Below are 27,293 nucleotides of genomic sequence, written 5' to 3'. Positions count from 1 at the left end.
TTAAAAAAAAAATCCAAAAAACTTCAAGACATTTAAAGAAGTGACAGCAGCACACTGTTCTTCAGATGACTGGAGTCTGCCATGTGCTGCCCTCTGGAACTATGTTTTGACCTGCCCCAGAGGCTGGCTTACCTTGTACTCTCGGTTGGCATCAGACAGTCTGCCCCAGAGGCTGGCTTACCTTGTACTCTCGGTTGGCATCGGACAGTTTCCAGTTCTCATTGGGCACGCCCATCCTCTCATATTCCTTAGCAAGGTCAATGACCTGCCAACCCTTCAGTCGTTCAGAATCATTTTGTTTGGGATTATAAGAGAACGCATAGAGATCTTCATATTTTGCTGTAAAACAATAAAAATCAATACAATGTAATTTTTAAGGCAGTAGACTACAAACAAAACTAATTTCCAGGATTTTTCCATCCTATTTTTTTCTTTAGAATTTTCAACAAAGAGGTGGTTAAGACATGTACATATCTGAATTTAATATTTTCTGAGTTGCACAAAACCAATGACTATAGTTAAAGGCATATGTATAGACCCAAGATTTATGTCATAGCAAAAGGTATCATCAAAGTTAAATCTTCTATTGCATGCTTTCCTTTTTCCTTGAATATTAAATTTTTGAAACAAAAAACATCTTACTCATCCTTTTCCCCAAATGCAATGCAAACAAAATACCATAACAACAAACTAGAAATGGCCAGGTGTAGTACCTTCCTAAAGCTCCAGCGTTCACAAGACAAGGCAGGACTCAAGTTTGAGAGCGGCCTAGACAACACAGAGAGCACCTCTACGACAGAAACAGGGACGGATCAAGCAATAACTAACAGAATGGAGATGGCAGAGAATAAGAAACTGCATTACACATTGATTTCAATCACTTTAACGTGTATGGCTGTTCTGTCTGCACCTAAGTATGTGCAACACTGGTTCCTGGCACCTGTTAGGCCAGAAGAGGGCATCGGGTCCTCGGGAACTGGAATTATTGACAGTTGTGAACCATCATGTGGGTGCTGGGAATCAAACTCAGGACCTCTGGAAGAGCAGACAGTGCTGCTAACCACCGAATCGTCTCCTCCAGCCCCAGAATCACCCATTCTCATAGGTCAGTATAGACCCAAACCAGCAAGGCCATCGGCACATAACTATCTCTGTTATATACCTTGATTCCACTAAGACAATGGGGTGTATCAGGCTCTGTGCGCTCAGAGAGAACATGGACCTGCTCCTAGGTCACCCATGAGGGCTTCCATCTAAACTAAAATCCACGTTAACAAGTAACCCAAGTCATGCTGGGGGCAGAAGTGTGGGGCCCACAGAAGGGGGTCCGCTCCACCTTGACTGGAGGTCAGAGAGCTTAAGCCTACTCTTGTTCTTTCAAAGTCATTGAGAAGAAGTCTGACGTAAGGAGCGGCTACAAACAAGATATCCTGACCTAGGGTGTGGTTGCTTAGTGTTTTGGACAGTAAGATGGCCCATAGAGGTGGATCTGCTCCACCCTGACCAAAGGTCAGAGAATTTAAGCCTATTCCTTGAAGGATATGACAGAGGTTTGAGCCAGGAAGCGGCTGCCTACAGAATACTTGGTCTAACTGGTTATTACATATCCTGCCTAACAGAATACTTAAACTAAAGGATATAGTTGCTTGATATTTCAAATACTGAAGCAAGAAATTGTTTAGTTTGTCCTTTGTGTCATGTTAACGCAGTCTTTTGCCTTCTTCCCCGCCCCCTTTTTGAATTGGACTGTATAAGCATATGGAGAATAAATGCAGACGTATTCATTATTCACTGGATAGCTCTCCTGGTACTGTCCTATGTCTCTGCATTCCTTTTCTATCTCTGTCCTTCCTCCCTAATTTTTCTAATCCAATTGCCCCTACCCTGGAACGTGCAAGCCCCGTCAAGGTTGGACTTCAACATAGAAGCCTTCAGAGCCCTAGGCCTGGGTAATGGTAAGATTCATTTTTAGGGCTTCTATCCTTCCCAGCCCTCCATCTACTAAGACGGGATTCACTCTTGTTTCTGATACATCTACCACCCTCGCCACTGCTGCTAGAGGACCATGACCTTCTGGGACTTTCCATTTAGTAATACTGCTTTCATTAATAGAGAACACCCACATTTAAAACAAAAAAGAGCAGCTAGAGAGGTAGGCTGGTCAGAAAAGTGCTTTCTATGAAAACAAGACCTGAGTTCAATCCCCAGCATCCAGGTGAAAGGCCACGTGTGGTAGCACATGGCTGGAACCCCAGTGCTGGAAATGTGGAACTTGCAGCAAGCCAGCTTCACCTGAACTGGCAAGTTGATGGAGGAGGGTTATCTGTCTATTGTGTTATTTTCATTGGTCAATAAAGAGACTGCCTTGGCCCCTTGATAGGACAGAAAATTAGGTAGGCGGAGAAAACAGAACAGAATGCTGGGAAGAGGGCTATGAGGCAGAAGCCATGGAGCCAGCCACCAGGTCAGACATGCTGAATCTTTTCCGGTAAGCCAACACCTCGTGGTGCTACACAGTATTAGAAATGGGTTAATATCAAGATATGAGAGTTAGCCAGTAACTAACTCTCTAGAGATAATGGGCCAGACAGTGCTTAAATGAATACAATTTGTGTGTTGTTATTTCTGGGACTAAGCTAGCCTTGCGGGAGCCGGGTGAGGCGAAAAGCAGGCCTGCCCGCAGCTCCTCACTACAGCAAGTCCCAGGTCCCAAATGACTGTGTCAAACAACAAAGCGGATGGCTCCTAAGTAAAGGCACTGGACCCTGGCCTCCATATACACATGCATACATGTGCCGGCACATCTGCACACACACATGAAGTGCTAATATAATCTAATAATATAATCTATATAATCTAATAATATAATCTAAAGTAACATCAGGCTGTACTATATAAAAGTCTTCCCTTAACATTGTTCCTTCATTGGACACTAACATTCTTACAGTTCAAAGCAATTGTTTCTGTTATTTCTGAACTATTGTGGGGTATTTCTAGACCACTGAAGGGGTTGACAGTACATACAACCTAACCATAATGTAACAATAAAATAATATTACCTTAAAGTACACTGGAAACCGCATCTCAGTTGAGATTGTGAGCTTGGCTCTCTAGGAAGCACATACCTTGTTTTGACAGCTGCAGCAGAGAGTTGTAGATGTCATGGCAATCTCTTTCCCTGGGAACGATGAAATGCACAATCCTGAAGTTCTTGCACTGAATCACGAGTGGGCATCCAGAAGTGGTGAGAGCAAGTTTCTCCACAGAGGCAATATGGTGGTGTAGTATCTACGGCATAAACAAATGCCCGTGTCATCAACACACAAAGCACTGACACATGCTCTTCCCCAGAGTGCATACACATGAATGCTCCAATGACACCTCAAATGCTATGTGCTGTCATACTTAGCACATTTCGATGACTTGATGCCTGAGCCAAGACTATGTTGTCATTTTTGCGAGTTTTTTCCCATGTCAGTATATGCTGGCTGAATGAGGGGCTGGGGCACAGTTCAGCAGCAGAATGCCTACCTGGCATGCATAAGGTCCTGGTTTCCAGCCCAAGCATCTCAAAATTTTTAATTAATTAATGTTTACCAAGTGTATGAATAAAAAGGTCTCACTATAGACAATGGCTTGATGGCATTTTGAAAACGTAAGATCATCTCCACTGCTACTGACACTTTGTTCGCTACTAAGAAATTTTACTCTTTCTCAATACCATTCCTAGCCACTTAAAATATTTAAAGAAGAATTTCTGGAGAAGAGGTTTTAGGTTCCTGAACAATAAAAACTCGGTCACAGAAGAGCTCCAGCAGTTCTAAATGCACCTTAAAACGAAGCAAAGGCTGCAGCAGCAAACTCCACCCTGCTGAGTAGGTTTTGTTTTGTATCTGCTTGTCTTCAGTCGAAAGGTGAGGGACGGATGACTGACTACCTGTGTAAGTATGATTATATTATGCTAAGATTACCAATTATATTAACTGTACTGACATGCAAGAATAAGCACACATAAGTAATCAAGGAAAGCTTGAAAGAGCAGTAATGAGATAATGTGTCCATGAAAACTGTACAAATGGCTCACACACACACAGAGCTCACACTCAGGAACTAGCTCCACTAACATTTGTACAAAGTTGTTCATAACCATCTGACAGTGCCATCTCCACACGGAATTAGGGACAAGAACCTATAAGATCTATGACGTAGAGAGAATATTGTATCATTATTAGGATCCCAGCTAAGACCCCAGATCATTTCAGGAGAGCGACAAAGGGGCTGACGTCATATGAGTGTGAAAGAAAGCCTATCTGTACAGAGAGAAAGAGGGCCCAGTGTCAGAAAGGCTGCTTCTAGGACCACAGTGCTCCTGCTACACAGACCCCAGGAGAGACCAATGGGCCACACTGCTAAGACGGCAGGAGAGAGAGAAGAGAGGGGAGCAGCAGCATCTCTTCGCTATCCCTCAATCTGCTAACCCTTTATCCTACTCACTGCATTCACGTGTCAACAAGAGAAAACAAGAACCTGCGTACTTTGAGCTGTACTGCAGGCGTGTGTGGTTCCCTGGGAGGCAGACACCACATCTCATCTCGGTTCTGCTGCTCAGAAAAGGCTAAGGACAGCTGGGATTTCCTGAGCTGCTACTTCAACACATGCTTTGCCTATTTTCTCTTATTTAACATTCATAAAACTGTCCCATGATGAGTGACAGATACTACGCCCTTTACAGAGAGGTGTCGAGCAGAAACACTCGGTCTGCCATTCCTTTCCCTTCTCTCCTTGCAATAATCCATCTTCACCAAGACATCAAAAAATGTCAGAACAATGGTGGTGCACACTTTTAATCCCAGCACTCAGGAGACAAAGGTAGGCAGATCTCTGTGAGTTCCAGGCCAGCCTGATCTACATAGCAATTTCCAGGACAGGCTCCAAAGCTACACAGAAAATCCCTGTCTCGAAAAACAAAAACAAACAAACAAAAAAAAAAAAGTCAGGAACCTGCATATATATATTCTGCAATGTTTAGTTACTGTATTTAATTACTGTACTTAAATATTTAATACTGTAAACATTATTCTATAATGTTTAGTTACTTCCTCCTCCTGATGCTGACCACCAATGTCCAGCTATCAAAGAATTGAAATCCAGCAATCAAAAGCCCCCTTTGATCCTAAAAAATAAATCTCCTAGTTGTAATTTGGCATTAAAATGCTATAGAATATGCTATACAACCCATATGATTGTTAATGTGCACAAACATTACCTAGACTTCTAAAAAAAACTACAGAAAGAAAGAGGCATTTTTTAAGTTTTTACAGATGTTAAAAAAGTCTAATATTCTACATAATTCCATATTACAAATGACATAAACAACCCATAAAAGGGAGGCAGAAGTCACTTGAGAAGAAAAAATTTGATTGATCTGTGAGTGGTAGGTAGCACAGACCTGTAATCCCAGCTCTCCAGAAGATGACAGACTGCAAATTCAAGGACAGCCTAGGCTATTTAGCAAGACCCTGTCCGAAACAAAACTAATCAAAAAAAAAAGTGGTTAAGATAAATAACCAGTGGTTAAACAACCGTTAGCCCATTGTTACTGTGACAGCAGACAGTCCTGCTAAGGTTCACCTTACCCAGGTTTCTTTTTGCTGAGTGTCAATAAATAACAGATGTGTGGCCGTAAGATACAGGGTTCCCGTCAGTGACTTGTTGTTGGTACTAAACCGGTCAAGTAACTTCACTTGTTCAACCTAAGAAAGAAAAAGATGTTATTTTTCATTTCAAACATAATTATTTTTATTTCTGTTGCTGACTAAAAGCAACATAGGGGAGCAATAGGTTTATTTGGCTTATAGTTCTAGGTCAAAGTCCACCACTGAGGGAAGTCAGGGCAGAAATCAAAGCAGAAGCCACAGAGAAACGCTGCTTGCTCGTGTGCTCCCAGGCTGACTTAGCTGGCTTCTTACACAGCCCAATACCATCTGCCCAAGGAATGGTGCTGCCCACAGTGTGCTGGGCCTTTCTACATCAATTAACAATCAAGACTCACAGACATGACGACAGACCCATCTCATCTAGGCAATTCCTCAGTTGAAGCTTCTCCTCTCAGATGACCCTACACTGTGTAAAGTGGATAATTAGGCTCACCAGGACAGTAGCTGAAGGGCTCTAGCAGGCCTGAGCATGGCAAAAAGGGCTCTGGCAGGCCTTACCCTTCCCCCATTTCCCTGCCTTGCTAATCCATTAGATTACGTTCCTAAAGGAGCCACCAAGGTCCATTCCCTTATTTGGCCACTTCCTTCTCCTAAGGCTGACCACCAATGTCCAGCAATCAAAGTATTGAAATCTAGCAATCAAAAGCCCCCTTTGACTACCCTAATTAACATGTCCAATTAAAATTAACTAACTCATCCAAACACAGGGTTTCCCCGTTTAACTTTATAAACTGCCATTTACCTATGTCTCTTCTCTATCCAGAGGCAGTCCTTTGTCCCTCTGAGACAAATATCCCTGCCTTCTTCCCTTTGCTCCCTCTTTCTCTATTTCCTGTCTTTGTCTCTTACTCCCTGTCCTCTGACTCTCTGAAGCAAATAAATCTCCTTTGTGCTGAGAAATTGGTCTTGGGGTGTCTTATCCCAACTCTGAGATCCTTTCAGCAATATAAATGAAATTTTTCTAAGCCCAGAAACAGCATGCATCATTATGGGTTTTTTTCTACTTTTTGTCCCCAAACACAAGTTGCTTAATATTCTGGGTAAAATTTCATTTGTCTCTTGGAAGAACACAAAAAAGTCACAAGCAACACAGATATTATTTAGATGCCAATGCAAGCCAGGGAAGATTTTAAGAAACACCAACACTAACATACAAGGAGTGTGCATTGTGTGTGCAAAGTACTTTTCACATCTAAAAGCTCATTTTACTGTATGTGTTGCCAAAGAGAGTACCTAGTATCTGTTGTGCCGCACTTTCCTCCAAGATTGAAACATTCCCATTCTCCTTAATCAAGAAGGTAAAAACTCAAAAGAGCTTCAGGAAGTCCCTGAAACTGACCAGATTCACTAAGCCCCTCCCTTCCAGAGTAAGCAATAAAGTTGCTGAGAGTCACTCTTCAGACAAGTAAAGCTACAAAGCAGACTCTGTGCCCAGATCCTCTGCCTGAAAGAAGTAGAGACTAGAAACCAGCTGAGCTGCCTCAAAAAGGTTTAGATCAACCAAACCACTTATAAGGGACACTCTCAGCTGGGCAGTGGTGGCACACACCTTTAATCCCAGCACTGAGAAGCAAAGACAGGCAGATCTCTATGAGCTGGAGGCCAGCCTAGTCTACAGAGCAACTACAAGGCAAGTTCCAGGACAGGCAAGGCTACACAGAGAAACCCAGTCTCAAAAACAAAAGACAAAAAACGGGCACTCTCTAATCTGTTGAGCTGCCTGTAGGTGGTGCAGTGTGTTCCAGGTACCAACTTTTATATAGTGTGACCAGTGTTGGGGTGGGCTTTGGTGTGGGAGGTCCTTCTGTATATGTGTTACTTTTATTGATTAATGAATAAAAAATCTGCCTTGGCCTCTGATAGGGTAGAATAGAGTTAGGAGGGGAAAACTAAACTGAATGCTGGGAGAAAGAAGGCAGAGTCAAGGAGATGCCATGTAGCCACTGCCGGAAACAGACATGCCAGAACCTTACCAGTAAGCCACAGTCAGGTGGCAATACACAAATAAATAGAAATGAGTAAAATTAAGATGTAAGAGTTAGCCAATAAGAAGCTAGAGCAAATGAGCCAAGCAGTGATTTAATTAATACAGTTTCTGTGTGGTTATTTCAGGGCTGAGCAGCTGGGAACAAACAGCGGCCTCCTACAACAGGTTTGGTGATGCAGCTATCTTGGAGCCATGTATGATGCTGTAAGCAATCCTTCACTTACATTCCTGTAAGTAATTCATAGTTCACCAAGTTGGACTTCCTGTATCCTGTACTTTGGTCTGTTGTGGGCTCCCTGAGGTGAGTAGAGATGTATGTAGTGTCTCCCCAGGAAGTTTTGTCACTCGACACTATCCAATCATATAAAGTTCTAGAAGTATACAACTGGGCAAATTAAACCAAGAAACCACTGTTTGCAAGCTCCAGCTTATGCTCTATATTCTCCCTGCTGCACAGACATGGCTGCTGCGCAGCCAGCTCTGGCTCTTGTCCTCCTACAAGGCTTTCTTCCACTCAGCCCAGTGACAAGCCCTATCCTAGACTCACCGATGCCCTACCACCAAAAGTAACTCTTACTTAGAAAGTTGTTACTTATGTCACCTTGTCTCTTTGCTGAGTTCCCTGACACAAACTGTCCTAAGTTGCATTGGCTTCCTATGGTGTCCAGAATGCTGAGGTCCACATGTTATACATAAGTATAACAGCATTCATGTCTATTAATACTGGTGCACACACACACACACACACACACACACACACAGCTGCTATAGGAGTGCAGAGTGGGACTGGGACTAGTCAAGAGACTATAGCTTTAAAATTTATTGTCATCCATCTTATAGGAAAACATATAAAATAAGCTTTTAATGTACAGCTCTATCACAGGAGGTTGTGGCCTGTCCTTGACATTGTGTAGATCTTCAGACCAGAGAGCTCACCACTATATCATTAATTCTATACTTCCCTGACATATTCTACCTTTCTCCTACCAGCTCAAGAACAATACACTCCTATTATGAAATGATTAATCAATAGCCACCACTCAGAAGGCTGATCATCTCACCCTTCTTCACTCTCTATAATTTTCTTCCACGGAGAATGCACACTTATAATACCACTGTTCAAATGAGTCAAAACTTCAATGTAATTAAAAATATTTAATACAAGACTATTTGTGTGGTTAAGACAATAAACTTATTATGGATACTTCCCACTGGAAACTGAGAGATATGATCTAACATGTAACTCAGGTCTGACAGTGCATCTAACATATAATAAGTGATCATCTTACATAGACTGTCAAGAACACAGGAAAGCCAGGTGTGGCGGTGCCCTGGAGTGGCTGAGGAAGGAGGATCAGGGGTTTAAGACCAATGCATGGGGAGGGGGTTGGTAAGAAAGTTTTGTGCTCCATGAAGATTTCTCATAAAGGTCAACATTTCTTTAATTGTCTAGGCCATTCTTTCTCAAGTAAAAATAAGTGTAGTGATATTTCATTTGTATTTTAATAAATAAAGCTTGCCTGGAGTTCAAAGAGTAAAACAGCTGCACTGATCCGTCTTACAGACCAAGCAGTGGTGACACATCCCTTTAATCCCAGTAGTCATACAAGTTTACTAAAGAAACTGGGTGGTAGTGGTGCACACCCTTAGTCCCACTCCTAGAGAGGAATATAAAATGGGAAGAGACAGCTCTCAGGCCCAGTCTCATTCTGAGGTTCCTGGAGGCAGGATCGCCATTTTGGACTGAGGTAGAGGCAAGAACCAGTGGCTGGCTGTTTTGCTCTTCTGACCTTCAAGCTGAACCCCAATTTCTGTCTCTAGGTTTTTATTAATCATGCTATCAACATGGTTTCATTTTATCACACTGAAAACTGAAACTTTAATTTATATACCTTTAAAAATAAACTTTCCTCTCCAACTGTCAAGAGCTGGCTGAAAAGGGACAAAGCCAGCAACCAAGACCAGACCCTGGTGGGCTCTCATGGCGGGCTCTCTCTCACCTCACTTCCTTTCACAAGAGTGATATTATCAACACCACTGGGGAGATCAGTGACTGGAGTACTTCAAAGAGCTCCTCAGAGAAAATAAAAAAGGGTTTTAAAGGGTGTGGCTATGAGTAAACAGGAAGTCTGCTTTAAAAGGAAGCCCATGTGAAGCTAAAGACAGAAATGTTTCTCTAATTCCAGTCTTAAACTGTAATTTTTTTTTCATATTTGGTGCAATTTCTTGCAAAGCTTGTCTGTAAGGGAAACAATCCCACAGTTTCCACTCCAGTTTTAACTACTGGTCCCTCGCAGCTCTGCATCCCCAGAACAGACTAATACATCCTATGCTGTGCTGGTCTCCTGCAGTGCCGGAGACAGGAAAGTGCGGCATGTCTCTATGGAAACTAGTGCACATCAACAGCCAGTCTCAAAATGAGGGAAAAAGAAAGATAGGAAGCATCTTATTCACCCAGATGAAGATTACATCCACTATTCCCTATTACTTTTGCTTGCAGGCTCATTCTCCTTTTTGGAGGGTACGGGAATAGTTTTGCTACATAGCCAAGGTTATGTTGGACCTTTCCATCTTCTTGATGCAGACTCCTGAGACCTGGGATTGAGGCATTACAGGCACACCTTTTGCCTTGACCAGCTAAGGGTCCATTCCCCATATGAATCTTATCCATTACCATTATATTACAATATATTATCTATTTGCTAATGACTCTCCAAACTCTAACTGAACTCTCCGAGTTCTTACTGTTTGCTACACACGTAAAAATATTTCCCAGCTGGGCAGTGGTGGCACAGCACTCAAGAGGCAGACACACAGGCAGATCTCTGTGAGTTCGAGGCCAACCTGGTCGACAGAGTAAGTCCCAAGACAGGTCCATAGCTACAGAGAAACCCTGTCTCAAAAAAACAAAACAAAGCAAAAAAGAATATTTATTTCCTGACATAGTAGTATGATAAATTCTTGCCATCCATTATTTTCATTTTCACAAGCCCAGTGGGGACTTACTACCCACACACAACTAGCAGCAGTTAGCTGCTAACCAGGACAGATGTTCCAACCTTGTGTGGGTTCACTCCTGAACTACAACACTTGGCCTGGCATTATGTTGTCTGCACTTGAAATCTTAGGAGTCACAAACTGCTGACTCCCCTCCCTCCCCTCACAAACACAATCCTAATTCTGCATTTTCACACGTGATTTATGTTATGCCAGCACTGGAAATCACCCTACTGACTTCCTGACTCATCCATCACCCACTCAAGCTCTGCTCCTCCTACCATATCAGAGTACTGACAGAGCTAAGATGACCGCCTCTTCCAGTGCCCGTCTCTCCCACCAAAACTGGAACGTATCTCAGGGCAATCACTGCCTCCTTTTTTCCTTCTGAGTCCCTCCAAATGGCTAGAATAGTGTTTGATACAACGAATGCTTACTGACCTAGATGAACTGCCACTGAGAACTTACTTCTCATAAGGGAAAACCAAATGGAAGATGTAACACAACACCTGATGATGGAAGTCACAAAATAATTCCACACCAGTTCAGAATTATGAATAATAAAAGGGTTTTTTTTTTAATTTAAGGGGAAAACTTATAGATCACTGTCCTAGACAACAGTCCTCTGCACAAACAGGAGCCGAGTCTAGCAGCCAGAAGCAGGAGCCGGAAGCAAGAGTGAGCAGGCACATGCTTTACAACTGCTTTTAGAGTATCAGAAACCACGCCCAAGTGGGCTGGTATCTTAAAGGCTATTGGCTCAAGGAATAGAATGTACTCCCACAGCATCTCCCCCTTTTGTTTAAATAAGAGAGTTCCAAACCCAATACAAAACTATATACACTACGAACAGATATCAAGTATAATTAGAATTACAACCAGCATAAACAATATTAAGCAAGGAGCATATGTTAAATGTTTTAATAAACATTCTATCCTAAGGAGTCTAAGTCTTGTATAGGAAATGGCTTGGCTAGATCATAAGAGGGTGGTAATTATTACTATCTTATCTTCAACCTCATCGAAGGCCTGAGAAGGGAGATAACATTACTTGAGCAGGCAGGAAGTACAATCAAGCAGCTTCCAAAGCAAGCATATATGACGGAGAATATTAGCTACCTGAGCAATCACCCAAACTCTCATTTGCAACTGGCATGGACATAGCGGCACCGACTGGGGCAACGTGCCTCCCACTGCCGCTGGGAAAAGCCCACTGTTTGTGCAGCAAACTCTTGGACCTACAGAGCTGGGACTCCTGCCATCACCCCACTGCCGTGGCTCCAGTTTGCCTCAGCTCCAGCACTTGTTGCCGATGAGAAACAATCATTTAGGGAATTTGGACGTTATTCACTGTAAACTACTTCCTGCTGTTTATTGGGTGACGTAAATTTTGGGGGGTATTCACAGCGACCTTCGGGGGGGGGAGTGTCTTGGTGCATCAAACCACATTAATCTGGAATCAATCCACAGGTTCTCAGCTTCTGTGGAAACGAAAGCAGAACCTCTTTTCCAAAGCAACAAATCCTTAACCTTTCTTAGCAGTCCCCAGAATCAAATGTCTTCTCTGTGCACATTCCATCTTTTCGAGGCTTTTTTTTTTTTTTTTTACTCCTTTTAATCTGACTGTCTTTACTCTGTCTCTTTAAAGACTAACTCTTTATCTTCCGTTCTTTTTGAGGCCTTCAATTCACCCTCCTGCTTCCTCTTTATTACTTTCCTGCTGGCCAGTTTTCTGGAGGGCATCCCTTAGAGAGTCTCTAGTTCCTGATCTCAGCCATGCCTCCTGCTGTGGCACCTGCACCACTGGGAACCACTATCAGGCAAGAGTCTGGGGATGAAAACACACATAGACACACACCCATCTTCAATCCACCCTCACCATTCCTGAGGGCACCCTTTCAGCGGATCCCTAGTTCCTGATCTCGCTGGGAGCCTCCACTTGTAATCCAAAACCTGCTCTATGTGCGACATGTTATGGTACGGTTCGTGAGCCGTGCAAGGGGTTGGAGATTGAAACACACACCTGCACAGACAGAGACACGGGTCACTCTTGAAACAAGAACACCAAGAATGCCCCCTTGCATCAAGAACACCAAGAATGCCAACTTTATTGTGTTCCAGGGCAGCTTATATAGGATCTCCTTGAATAATGGCCATGTCCTAACTCTCAGCTGCAAGCCCACTAGAAACCACTCCCCTGCCTCGTGCTCAGAGCAGCTGCAAACACAGGAAAACAAGTTGTTTGCTCAGAGTAGCTGCAAGCATAGGAAAACAAGCTGTTTACAGGAAATTCAGGGTCTGGGGGTCCACATCCCCCAACACCCACAGTATACCAGTGAACCCTTGCTGAAATCATTCAAGGGATTTTAAAATAGGATTCTTTGTCTCATTATTCTGTTATTTCCCCATGCTGCCTTTACCTTCTACAGTGGCTGAGCTGCACTCATTAAGCAATCCATGCATGAGCTATAAATTGAAAACAAGTAGAAAAACTACTAGAAAACAGTTATTGTCAACCTTGCTCTACCATCTGTCTGCCCATTCATCCATCCACCCATTTACTTTGGTAATACAATTCTTACTGGCAATTTCAGTCCTCTGTCCCCAGTTCATTACCCAATCAGGGAAACCCTTCCCAATCCTTCATGTAATCTAGAATTTTCTACAAGATTTTCTCAGAATACTATAAAGAACTATATAGGATTCTTTTTTTTTTAATATTTATTTATTTATTAGGTATACAATATTCTGTCTGTGTGTATGCTTGCAGGCCAGAAGAGGGCACCAGACCCCATTACAGATGGTTGTGAGCCACCATGTGGTTGCTGGGAATTGAACTCAGGACCTTTGGAAGAGCAGGCAATGCTCTTAACGTCTGAGCCATCTCTCCAGCCCACTATATAGGATTCTTATGGGTCTACAACAAGGTGGAAAATTTGAGTGGAAAATGCTCTAATAACCTATGTGCTTATTCCCTCCCCACCCCGTGTTACACTCAAAAGTTCTATATTTAAATTTGATTTGCTCTGTTCAAGATTCAAGGTCCAGCTGTTCACTGGAATAACCTCCAAAACTGCAAAGATGCCAGTCCCCAGCCTCACCTCAACTCTACCTAAACAGGGAGGAATGGAAACCAAGGGGGTATTTAAGAAGTTCTACTCGTTCTTGTACAACTTTCCTTCTACTTCTTAGACTTCCCAGTATGAATTCTCCTCCTGCCCCTCCTCCTCAGCTCACACAAGCTAGCTTCCCTGTCTGTCTTTAGGTTGTTTCCCTAAATACTTAAGGCTCAGCATGTCTAATGTCTAATTCTCCCCCCTTTAAAAATCATTTTATTATAGTGTTGACCCTTTAAAAACACACACATGTTGGGGGGTGGCTGAAGAGATGGCTCAGTGGTTAAGAGCACTGACTGCTCTTCCAGAGGTCCTGAGTTCAATTCCCAGCAACCATATGTTGGCTCACAACCATCCATAATGAAATCTGGTGCCCTCTTCTGGCCTGCAGGCAGACATGCAGGCAGAACACTGTATACATAATAAATAAATCTTTAAACATACACACAGACATATGTCCCTGAACATGTACATGAATACACAGTATTAAAGATAGGGCACTTAATGGTCTCTCAGTAAAAATCTATGGGCTATTAACTCAAGGCTAACTCATTTGGGTCTCATTCCCTCGCCTGTAACACAAAAGCAACTACTACTAAGGGAGGAACAGGTTATATAATGAATGTCAAGTATTATACCCTGGGTGTCCTACAAAAAGAGGCAATAAAATGTTTAAATAAATGAAACAAACCTTTGCAAAAATGACAACAGTTATCTGGTAAGGCAGCCTGTGGCCTGCACGTCCTCGTTTTACCCATCTGAGCTCAAAAAGAGAAAGGAAAAGTGTATATGGTGTTTAAGGAGCAAATTCAGGGGCCAGCAAGATGGCCCAGAAAGTAAAGATGCTTGCTTCTCTCCAGACATGACCAGCTGAAGCCAATTCCTAGGCCCACATATGGGGGAAAAGGGGGAATTGACACAAGTTGTTCTTTGACCTTCACACTCGTGCCATGGCAAATGTGTACCACAGCATATATTCCTCATCCTACCCACCCCCACACAAAATAACTTATTTTTTAAAAAGCAAATTTAGTACTTATTTAATTAAGCTGTAATGAAGAACAAACGGAACTGTTGATGGAGGAGCCACAACAGTGTTTTATCTGACGGAGAAACACAATAGGCTTTTAAGTGCCCCAGTGTCAACATGGAGGGGAAATGCCGGGCCAGGCGGGGTAAACCTCAGAGACTGAGGAGACTGCAGGTGTGGATGAGGGTGACAATCGGGTTTGAAATAAGCAGAGCAGAGAGGTCTAATAATTCTGGTCTAACAGCAAAACTGATGTCAGGAAGGAGAAACTGAAGGATTCTGTTTATTCATTAGTGTCGCCTTTAAGCCCCTCAGAATGGGCACCGAGAAGGGAAAGTGAGTCAGAGAACAGCCAGTCTTGAGTACGGTTGATGTTGGAGAGCTAATCGCTACCTTAGTAAGTGTCAGGTTACATTCAGACCAGGGAACTACAATGGTGAAAATAATAACCAGCAGATTCTACAGCATCTCGGCATATGGATGTAACAAATGGAGACTTACTCTCAAGTTAAGCCAAAACATTTACTTTCTGCTTAAAGTTATGGAGAATATAAGAGTGGTTTATGGGAAACACACTCATCATTCTGTCTTTTGCTGCAAATGACCTCCAAAAGACAGAAGTGCACCATTTTCTCTGCTATAATCATCAGCATACAATTACAAACCAGACTAGGGCCCAGCTGTTCCTTCCCATTTCCCCGCCCTGGGAGGAAGTACCCAGCTTTTCTTGTGGGCGCCTGAAGGTACCTGTTTTGGAAGCAACTACAACTATTTTAGGTCACTACCACTGAAGCATCATGAAAACAGCATCAGGACCCTTAGAAAGCAAAAATGTGGGGGAAAGATAATGGCAAAAGGATGAAAAACTAATGGGGCAAGGAGAAAGAAAATGGAAGGTGCGGTCACTTTGTCCAGGGGTGATAAGTGCCAGCCCATGTTACTTAACTGAACTGTTGCCAACTACAGGCTAAGCGCCTAGAGGAGAAATTCAAACTTCAGCTGATTAAGACACTGGAGATAAAAACACAGGCCATCACAAACAGAAAATTAAAGTATAAGAAGCTCAGACCCTGTTCTTCCTTCTCTGTGAAAGGAGGGACCAAGAGCCTCCTTTGACCAAACTTCTGCGACTAAGAACTGTGGTTACTCTTAGCTACGTTCCACTGTGGGCGATGGCTCCGGCGCACAGAACACAGTTAGCTACTGGGAGGACTCTGCTCCCTCCCTCCAGCCAGACCGCTCCTAAGACATTCAGACTGTTCCACAAACATCTTATGCAGAACTAGCCGTAGGAAAGGAAGAGGACATTATGCTGGTGTGTACACGGCAGATATTAAGTGAGGTACCACCTCTTCGATCCTGTGTTTTCAGCTGCTAGGACATCCAGCAGTGTAAATTAACAGTAAAGCAATTACGGACTTCATAAAACAGAAAAGAGCATTCTCGGATCATAAGTCCAGTGGGGACTTTTCAGTTCTACTTCACTTTGCTCTTCTGCAGTGTTGAGCACAGAACTTCCTATCTCAGAGAGGAAGCAGAGGTGGCTCCATGGGTAAAGTCACTTGCTGACAAGCCTGATGACCAGAGTTCAAATCTCAGGACTCATGGCTGAAGAGACACCTCCTAAAAGTTGTCCTTTGACTTCTATACATACACTGCAGCGCTCACATCTCTGCCTCTGTCTCTCTCTCTCTGTCACACACACACACACACACACACACACTTTAAAAAGTTTTTTCTGCAGTAGCTTGCCCTCCCCCAATGTTAATGCTCTATAGAAACCTCCTTTACCTATCCCGCTCTATCTTCCTCACTAGCTCTTACCTACAAGGCTGGCAAAGGGGAACGTTGTTGCCTCTGTTGCCCACCCCCCACCCGATTTGTGTTGTCCATCCCACAGTGCCCTGGTAACCTCCAGAGTCCCTGCTTGCTTCATTGGCTCTCCCACATTTTCCACCACCTAACGCAGCGTAGACCCGATCCATCAACTCTATTGTTGTCTCTCCTGATTCAAAACACGTTTTCTCAGAGCAGCTTTTGTCTGTGCAGTGCGCTGCCATCTGCCTTGTTTCCTAGTATGTAGGACAGTGCCTGGCCGGAGCAGACGGCAGAGAGGGGCACAGTGGGCACAGAGAAGGGAGTTAGGGCAAGGACGGAGCTCTCTGGCCCTCTCACCCACAGCTCTTCCACCTCAGCGCCCTGACTTTGGCAAGCACCAGTCTACGGGCCCCTAGGCCCTAACACTCCTCTTTTCTACAGAGTCTCACAGCGTTCTCGTACACAGACTCTCCAAGATTACCTAGACATCCACACCTGTTTCTCTCCCTCAACCTCTCCCCTCACTCAACAACCGAGTAACTGGTTACTACACAAAACCTCACTGCCTAGCTGCTCTTGTGGTCTCTCGGTCTCCACTCCTACTCAGCTGCCCTGCCCCCACCCTCTAACCTCTTCACTAGGTAACGATTCTGTTAACACAGGTGACTGTGGTAGTGAGAGAGGCCTTGTAAGAAAGACCTGGCTCGCAGAACCCAGCTCCTACCAGCAACCAGTGAGTCAATAATTCTCAGTCAGCTGATACAGGATGAGTTACTTAATCTTGACAAACTGCAGGTTTCTCACCTGTAACATGGGATAGTACTAAAGACAGATAAAATAGTGTCCCTCTTGGGGCAAGTGTTCAAATATGTCTCAAAGTCTAAGATCTCAGGGGCTGGAGAATTGGCCTCTTCTGGCCTCTTTGGGCACCAAGCATACACAAATATATACATAGGCAAACATCCACACATAAAAGAAATAAATCTATTTTTTATTGTGCTATACATTTTTCTCTGCTCCTCTCTCTTTCTACCCTCTCCTATGACCTCCACGCTCCCAATGTATTCAGGAGAGTCATGAATTTGGGAATATGGCACAAAGGAGGAGTTGGAGGGGGATAGAAGAAGTTGGAGGGAAGGGCAAAACTTATATACAGTACTTATGTATGAAATTCTCAAAAAATATTTTATTAAATTAACTTTTTTTTAAGTTTCCAGAGGTCTTAACTAATTACATTCCAGATTGCCCCTCATCCCTGCTGGTAGTCATTTCCCAACCTGGAGCCTCTAGCTGAGACTTGTAGAGGAAGGTACTTGCTAATCAGGATTCTAGATCTAAGCCTTTGATTTTTGGCTTACTGTGTTTCCTTCAGCCAGTCTTGACTTCTTCATTTATTAAATAGGTGTGATTGTCACATAATCAGTATTAGTACAGTGCCAGTAATAAACTCCAATTGGATGGTTCCATTAAAAATAAAATAAAAAATAAATCTAATAAAAAAAAAACCTTAAGGTTGCATGGCTGGGGAGATAGCTCAATGGGTAAGAGCACTTGTTCTGCAAACAAACTAAGCATAAGACTCTTAGTCTCAGGGTTGTGGGTTCGAGTCCCACATAGGCACCATTTTGTAAACAGAGACTGCTCTTTTGTTCCTAACTACCCAGACCCCAATAATCACACCAACACCATATTAATTACAACATTAGCCTATTAGCTTAGCCTATTAGCTCAGGCTTCTTATTAACTAACTCTTACATCTTAAATTAACCACTTCTATTAATCTATGTATCGGCACGAGGCTGTGGCTTATTGGTAAGGGTCCAGCATCTGTCTCCTTCGGCAGCTACATAGTGTCTCCCAGACTCTGCCTACTCTTTCTCTATATCTCTGTTCAGATTTCCTGCTTGGCCTTGCTCTTCTAAGGCACTGGTCAAAAGAGCTTTATTCATCAACCAATAAAAGCAACACATATACAGGACATCCCACATCAGTTTGAATTTCCAGCACTCACTTTAAAAGTTGCATGGTCACACGTGCCTATGGCCCCATCCTTGAGGGAGCCAGACAGGAGACCTAAGGCGCTCAGCCAGCCTGTCTGAAAGGTTGAGCTTCTGGTTCAGTGAGAGACACTGTTTCAAGGCAAATGTGACAAAAATAGGGCGACATACTTAACACTGAATTTTGGAGCTGGGAATTATTTAATTAGTACTCAGCAAAAAAACTAACCTCTAATAGCAGATTGCAAAGCAAACAATAACTCTAAATGATGCAAAAACATGAATATAAAACTATTACTTATTATAAACTTAAAAAGGAAATCCTTTTAGCCATTATTGCCCAAGTGAATACTAATTTAACAATTTTATTAAAACTATTCATTCTGGGCAAATCATACCTAGCTTCTGAAACGAGACATCAGTTTAAACTCTAACGGCCGTACTGTATGTGGCTAACCCGGCAGGCCGTCCAGACTCACCAGTGTCTTCCTTCTCTACAAATGGAGACTCTAAAATCACTGCCAGGGTCCATTCTTAAATCAGTGACTATCCTAGTTCCATCTCTGTCACTGTGATTAAATACTCTGACATAAAGCAAGGGTTGATTTGGCTTAAAATTTCAGGTCACAGCCCAACACTGTCGGGAAGTCACAGCAGCAGGGGCTTGAGAGTCAAGAGCAGAGAGAAAACAAATGCACGAAAGCTGTCCCCTTACTGTCTCTACTTTATACATTCAGAACCCAGACCACAAAATGCTGCTACCCACATCAGGATGGACCAAAAATCAATTAGGAAAAAATCGAAATCCCTCACAAGTATGTTCTCAAGCCATCATGATTCAGGCAGTCCCTCACTGGAACAAGCAAGTTCCCAGTCCAAACATGATCCAGGCAGTCCCTCATTGGGCCTCCCTCCCCAAGTGATTCTATACTGTGGCATGTTGACAACTAAAAGGAACCACCATAGTCATAATATCTAATGAATTAACAGATTTGTGAAATGTAAACATTGGGGAATTATGACAATATTACATAACTGTGTCCACTGATATAATTGCCAACAAAAGTTAACTATAACTTTTCAAAAAAACAGCTGTTAAACAACATAAAACATCACTAAACAGTCATACAGCATTATAGCCAATTAAAAATGTTTATTACTTTTACTTGGGGTGGGGCAGGGTGGGCAAGTACAGGCCATGTGTAGAGGACAAAGGGCCACTTTCAGACGTTGGGTCTCTCCTTCCACCACGTGGGTTGTCAGGTTTGGCGGCAGGTTTTCCCACTGAGCCATCTTGACGGCTCTACAAACAATTTCGGACCATGTTAACTAAACTATGCAGCAGAGTTGAAAATGGCAATCTATTTCCGGCTTTGAAATACAATTTTTTTGCAGCAAATTAAATATGTCTAGATAAAAACTACACATAACAAAAACAAAATGTTGGCTATGTTCAAAGCAATCGTGTAAGAATATGCTCTTTTTCCAAACAAGGACTTACGGTAATGGTACAGTCTATATGATATATATACAGTATCAGGCTACATGGCGAGGTTCGTGTTGATCTTGCTGTGGTCTACCTAGTGTCAGTCAAGTGTGCACACACTAGGACCTAGCAAACCTCTGTTCCACTGCAGTCCACATACATCCACTTAAGATCATTCCAGAGAAGTGACTGGATGCCACAGCAATCACACACAGTAACGAAGGAGCTCCCCTGAGAAGCAACTTCAGTAGGAAACCAGCTGAAACGCTCTTAGCCTTTAAAAAGACCTTAAAGGACCCTTACCCAAACACCAGCAAAAGCAGCCTGCCTAACGCCAGCATGGGCCAGCCATGAAAAATCAGGCTTAATGAAGAACAGTCTTCAAGATCATAAAAGCTCTAGTTACACACACACACACCCTAAAGCCAGAGATATTTATCAATCATAAACTGAAGGAGGACATTTCTTAAATAATAAAGTGAATCATCAAGATTTTTCCACCAGTGTTCACTCTCGCCATTCACTTAGGGATAGGGCGTGTTCTGCTCAGTGGTTTCAGTGTGCTTTCACTGTGTGTGTGTGTGTGTGTGTGTGTGTGTGTGTGTGTGTGTGTGTGTTTCATAGAAGTAAGCAAATGAGAGCTGCAATGAGGTTCAAAGAGTAGAAGACAGTTTCTGAGCCAACAGCTGCCAGAGCCCTGTGACCTGGACAAAAACTGGTTCTCATGCCCACTGTTCCCTTCCCTACCTTAGCACCTTCTACTGGATATCTAATCACCCTCCCGTTTCAAATTTTAAAGGTCAGCAACTTAACCTCTCCAATTACTTTATTTTCCTTCTCTTTAAAGAAAAAAAAAGTCTTGGAAAAGAAGTTGAATTTTCAGCATTTCCAATTTTACTACAAACAGGTTAGGCAAACTCCAAAATAAGTCCTAACAACAGTCCGTGTTATGTTATCCATAACATAGAGAGCTGTGAAACATTTTGCAGAACAGTGAAGATAATGCAGCTTGTTCCCAAATGACCTGTAACTTTAAGACCTTTAGGACAGGTAGCAAGTGACTGTTATGGCTTTGGCAAAGCCAGGAGAGTTAATTTTCCCATCTTAAAATGATATTCAAACCTACTGATCTCCGTTTCTGCTTTGGTCCCTTATGAAGCTGGAGTTTGGCTAACACATTGTTGGTAACAGTCCGGTGTCATTTCAGTTTTTAAACTTAAAACAAAAATCATTTTTAAAAAAATCGTTCATTCTCTAAATTCCTCTCACACAGAAAAATGAAGCACGGACTTGACAAGCTCAGTTATGGGGAAATTCCATGGACCTTTTACAATATGACACAGCCTTTCCCCTTCTGCATAACTGCTGTCATGCTGGCTCCTAACACTTAGGACAATGCCTAAAGTTGAAAGCACAGAAGTACCAGATCTAAGTGGCTGGCGGACTAGAAGAGTGAGCGGGCTCGGATGCTCTAACATTAGCACCCCGAATGTGCGGGCGAGGCACGTAAGCTAGAGCAAGACCAGTTCACCCTGCACAGTACTAGTGCTGATGATGCAGGAACCACCCGGCCGGGGGCGAGCCAGGCGGCGATCGGCCGAAACCTCAAAGTAAAAAGCAGCCCCAATCTTGCCCAAGAGAGTGGAGCTCGCTGGGCTCCCACCGTCCGTCAACTCCCCAAGCATCTCTGCCAAGGCGCCTGCGCTGTCCTCACGGCCTCCGCACTCCCAAACTGCCGGCCCGCAGCTGAGGCCCCGCACCCCTAAACTGCCCGCCCGCCTCCGCCGGATGGACCCCGGCGGCCGCGAGGATCTCCGCCGGCTACCTTGGTCGTCCGGATGTGCTCCATCACGGGGCGACGCCCGCAGGCAGCTGGCTTCAGGAGCGCATCATCGGGAGAGAAACGGGGCGGTGACAGCCACCGGCAGGAACTCCCTCAACCCGCCAGCGTCAGCCAGCCCGCCGCCGGCGACCACTGCGCAGGCGTTGTCTGCGAGCGCTGTCGCCTAGAAACACTTCCGCAAACCCCAACCACCGAGGGGATCCTGGCTGCGAGCAGAGCGTCTCCAACCGAGATGGGCGCTGGCAGGGTCGCACCCGTGGCTGAATGTACAGCGCCCTCCCTGGTGGAGGACTGACATTGCCAAGGCCGACCCCTGTTCTGTCTGTCAAAGACCAACAAAGTTGGGTCCCTAAGGGGCTAGAAGACATTTCTAGGTTTGAAGATAAGTCCGAAAGGAATTGGCCAGTGAGGAAGAGGCTGGATGTTTCTGAACTCCATTACCTTGCCAGTTTAAATCACATTTAGAAACCCACGGGGCACTGGGCTGGTGTAATGAACTATTAAAATCTATTATGAGTATTAGTATTAAATCTGAGTACATTTTATTTGATCTTGGTTGCCAAGTGTTAGGATATAACGCTTAGAGGTTTGTAGTTAAGTCTGTGCTTTGACTTAAGATGCTACATCAATGCCTTTTTTTTTAATTTGAAAGATATATATTTTTTTTCCAGGGCTGGAGAGATGGTTTGTCAGTTCAGTTTGTATTGGAAACTTTCCTGATGTTTGTTTTCCCGTAAATAAGCAAAGGGAGTTGGGGATGGACAGTTTGGCTTCCTAACTAATAGCTGTGGACCCTTGCGCCTCTGGCTGCCTTCTGAAAACAAAACAAAACAAAACAAAAACAAAACTCTTCAATGAAACCAACGCTTTTAAAACTGTGCCAAAAAAACCACAGAAAACCCCTGTCTCGAAGAACAAAACAAAACAAAAAAAAAACTGTGCATGGGTGGGGGATAGCTAACCAGATCTTAATTAAAAACCAAATATGCAGTCAATCCAAAGGATACAGCCTGTTTCTGGTGTTACTTCTCTTTGAGGACTTTGCTCAAGTCAGTAACCACTGGTGCAGAGCCTCTGCTCAGATTTCATCTACTATATGTTATGAATTGAAGTGTTTTCACCCTTTGTACAAAACGTTCTGCTCTTATGGAAACAGTTATTCAATTACAGAAAGCAAAACTTATCATATTTTTCTGTTAGCGTTCTTTAGCACGTATCAAATTAGTGTATCTTTGGTTTGAGCTGAATTAGAAAAACATACCCCTCTCCGTTTTAGTCATTAATAAGTAGTTACAATGAATATGTCCAAAAGAATTGTTTCAAGAAATAAATTTACAATTTGATGTATTGGGGCATGGCTTTAATTCCAGCGCTCCAAAGGCAGAGGCAGGTGGTTCTCTTTAAGTCTCAGGCCACCCCAACCCACACAGTGAGATTGTAAAGAACAAACAAAATATGATCAGCAAATGTCTGATTTGTACACCTATTTTAACATGCCTATATAACCAAGGACAACAATTTTTCTGCTAAAAAGGGGTCATAAGAGGAAAGTTTTAAAAAGATTTTCAAACAGGCCACCCTTAAACCAGAATCAATCAATACATTTTTGTTTGGTTTTGGTTTGTGTTCATTTTCTCCTTAAGTGATACTTTTAATAATTTAGGATCTTTCACAAAAACTTACTTTTAAAAGGAGATGCCGTTAAGTTAATGTTTGTCAAAAATGAAATGATTCTTAGTAAGAATCTGGCCACATAACCAGACCTGATTCAGAGGTGGGAGCCAAATTAACATGAGCTGTCTTTAGCCCCCCTAAATAATTGTAACCGCCCACCTGTACTGCGTGACAGTATGATACTACTCTTGTATTGTGGCACCGCACTACAGGACCATTCCCGAGCCTTAGGCAAGGGCCTGGAGATTTAAACACACAAAGACAGACCGAAACCAGGGTCATCCTTGAAACAGGAATGCCCCTTTATTGTGTACCAGAGCGGCTTATATGGGGGGTCCTTAACTGATAGCCACACCCCAGCCAAACCCACCAGAAACCACTTTCCCGCCATCAGGAACTCCTGAGGGTCTCGTGCTCAGAGCAGCTGCAGGCTGTCTCAGAGCAGAGGAAAACGAGTTGTTTATAAGAAATTCAGGATCTGGGGGTTCACTGCTCACAACAAATAATTCAATCAACCGATTGCCCATTTTTGTGTGTGACCTAACACCCTTATGTCTGATGCATTTATCTTTTTAGAATGTACAAACAAGAACCCTAGTTTCTACAACCCAAGGCCGATACTGTCATCAGAGAACACCTGACACCAAAGCAGAAATTAGTCTGCTTTGCTGTTTCCTGCCCTTCCGATGTTTCTACTGACCTAACTGAAAAATGGATTGATTTATAACAGTCTTTCTACTATGGTATTTGGGGTAACTTGGATCTGTGTTCCTTGGGCACATACCTGGCTCTAGAATAAACTCTTACTCTCTTTGAGAGTTGTTCTTATCGCTTTAAGCTTCATTTAGATCCAAGAATATTGCATTTCCAGCTCCTGCCCATCAACTTATAGTCATCATATATAATGATCTGCGACAAAAAATGTAAATTTCTTATTTAAAAAGATTGTTCTTCCCACTTTTTTTTGGGGGGGGGTTGTTTTTGCTTTGGTTTGGTTTTTTAAGATAGGGTTTCTCTGTGTGCAGCCCTGACTGTCCCGGAACTCCCTTTGTAGATCAGGCTAGCATCACACTCTCAGAGATCCACCTGCCTCCACCTCCCAAGTGCTGGGACTAAAGGCATGTGTCACCATTACCCAACTATTCTTCTTATTTTTAACATTAAGTTGATTGGATTCCTGTAACTTATTACTTATATTCTGACAACCTTTTTTTATGATTTTGTGTTTATGTATATGTGTTTGTCTGTGTGAGTAGACACCGCAGATATGCTGGCGTCAGAGAGGATAGGAAGAGGGTGTTGGGCCCCTGGAACTGGAGCTGCAGGAGGCTGTGAGCCTTTGACTTGTACTGGAAGCTGGTCGTCTGGAAGAGCATGTGCTCCTAACTGGTAAGCCATCAGTTATCAGTTATCTCCTGTCCTACCAAAAGTCTCCCAAATAAAAAAAAAAAAGGCATTCACGTAGCATCTTAAATCAAAGTTCAGCCTTATCTAAAAGCCTGGCAGTGTTGCAGCCTGCTACTCGGCAGCAAAGACCACATAAAATGTACTCAGGGCCTAATACCACTATACAATCAAAGGTTGTTATAGGAGAACGCTGGCCTCTGAGCACGACAGTTATTACCATCCTAATCAGGACAGTTGTGATACAGGCAAGGGACCCTCTTGTAGGAAAAGGGGGTGGAGTGTGGTCAGACCCTCAGCTCAGGGTCCAGTCACTTCTTTCTGGGCTTCATCTCAGTTGTATGTGATTCTGGCCACTGCTGGTCTTGGTGGCGCTGGAGCATAGAGTGTGCAAGGTCAACTGGAAAGGGGGTATCATCAGTGCAGCTTTTTGGGGACCCTCCACATTACATTCACATGGCTCAGCCTCCACCCAGGCTCCTGTAAGTGTAGCGTTGATCTAATTGTTTTTAATAAAAAAGCGGGAGTCAGATATCGGGGTAAGAACCTGAACGATCAGAAAATGGCAGAGAAGCCATCAGTGACCTATTTCGTTCCTCCACCCTCTCTCAACCCTGCATTACTACTTCCTGTCTCCTATCTGTCCTCAATCCTCCAAAACCTCTATGGTTAATTTTGATCAGCTAGTGGCTAACCCCCTCCTTTGATTTAAAGCAAAGTTTATTGTCAGAATGCAATCAAAATATCACACAACATGTAAAGAAGCCCAAAAAACTCACTGGTGCCCCACACTCTACTTGGGTGGAACTGTAACCTTGGTCTGTCATTGGTGCTTTCTCTGAAGTGAGAGGATACCTTTCATACAGCTTCTCCCACCCTTCCCAGCCCCCCACCCTGTAACACTGCCATTTTCTATGCAGACTTTTTAAAATCCCTTTGTAAAAGTCACTAGCACATCGTTGGGCAAATGTCCAGATGCTGAATTCAGCGTTATCTTTCCTTCGCCTTTCCCGTTCTTCATTTCGCCAGCGTCATGGTCATCTCCCTTTAAAATGCATTGATTGCTACGTGGATATTTAAAGCACAGTAAGTCAGCGCTGCTGCGGGCGGCATCCTCAGAGCTTAGGAGCTCACATCTTCATCAGGCCAACTGTGACACTTGCATGCTCAGGCCTGTTGACAAGCCCCCAATGGAGGAAGGACTGAGGAGGGTCATGGGCCCATGAGATCATGAGCCTCCAGCCTATACATTCCAGATCCACTGAAAAGATCAGCAGTGAGAGACATGGCAGGGCCGGTCACTGAAAGACTGTCTTAGAAGTGACCGGTCTACATGAGAGAAGCTGTAACACTGGCTGCCTCGAATGCTGAGGAATCCCTGAGCCAGCCTGGATGCTGCAATTGCATCTGCTACCAAGAGCGAAGGGCCCTACTTCTAGGCTCATGCCAGAACGGTGACAATCACACAGCTCTGCATGCCTGCATGAAAACTTAGTGGATCCTGCCAGCAGAGGCTTTCACCAAGTTGTCCTCAGCTATCAGACACTGAGGGCTACACAGGCTGTCAGAAGACCAGCTTGTTCCTGCTCACTCCAGGATTTCTACACAGGTCTGTGGTGGAATAACCTTTTTGTACACTGTGAAGATGTGTCTTTGCCAAGATGCCTTCTGATTGGTTTAATAAAGAGCTGAGTGTCCAATAGGGGAGGAGGTTAGATGGTACTTCCGGGCAGAGGGCAGAGAGAGAGAGAGAGAGAGAGAGAGAGAGAGAGAGAAGAAATCTAGGTAGAAGAGAGCTGCCAGAGGAAGAGAGAGAGAGAGAGAGAGAGAGAGAGAGAGAGAGAGAGAGAGAAGAAATCTAGGCAGAAGAGAGCTGACAGAGGACATGGAGAGGAAACAGGAGTTGCAAGAGAGGTAAGAGAGGTAAAAAGACATGAGGCAAAATGTAAATTAATATAAATGGGTTAATTTAAGTTATAAGAACTAACGGGACAAGCCTAAGTCATAGGCCAAGCTTTCATAATTAATAAATTAATAAGTCTCTGTGTTTTTTTTTTTGTGAGTTGGCAGCCCAGAGAAAAATCCATCTGCACAGATCAATTGAAAGGACCCAGCCAGTTGGTTCGAAACACTTGCATTTCAGTTTGAGGAGCAATTCTACTACCCCCTAGGATTTACTTCAAAGAAATAAGACACTGTAGTTTTATTTGAAACAAATCCCTCA

General features: G+C 43.5%; 1 protein-coding gene across 2 annotated transcripts in view; it reads right to left on the bottom strand.

Annotated features, from left to right (window-relative positions):
* Mtmr6 (myotubularin related protein 6) overlaps positions 1 to 22,131 on the bottom strand; it is a 41,646-nt gene extending 19,515 nt beyond the window's left edge. For both annotated transcript variants that reach the window (XM_048447999.3, XM_048448004.3), the window contains exons 1-4: positions 21,974 to 22,131; positions 5,637 to 5,753; positions 3,126 to 3,288; positions 182 to 339 (exon numbers count right to left, since the gene is read on the bottom strand). In XM_048447999.3, the coding sequence (XP_048303956.2) occupies positions 182 to 339; positions 3,126 to 3,288; positions 5,637 to 5,753; positions 21,974 to 21,997 (462 nt within the window). In that variant the 5' untranslated portion in view covers positions 21,998 to 22,131. The remainder of the gene's footprint in view (positions 1 to 181; positions 340 to 3,125; positions 3,289 to 5,636; positions 5,754 to 21,973) is intronic.
* Between the last annotated feature and the right edge of the window lie 5,162 nt (positions 22,132 to 27,293).

This window comes from Myodes glareolus, chromosome 12 (genome assembly GCF_982192425.1).
Source record: "Myodes glareolus chromosome 12, mMyoGla1.1, whole genome shotgun sequence".
Lineage (NCBI taxonomy): Eukaryota > Metazoa > Chordata > Mammalia > Rodentia > Cricetidae > Myodes > Myodes glareolus.
This window is presented reverse-complemented; position numbering and strand designations above follow the sequence as displayed.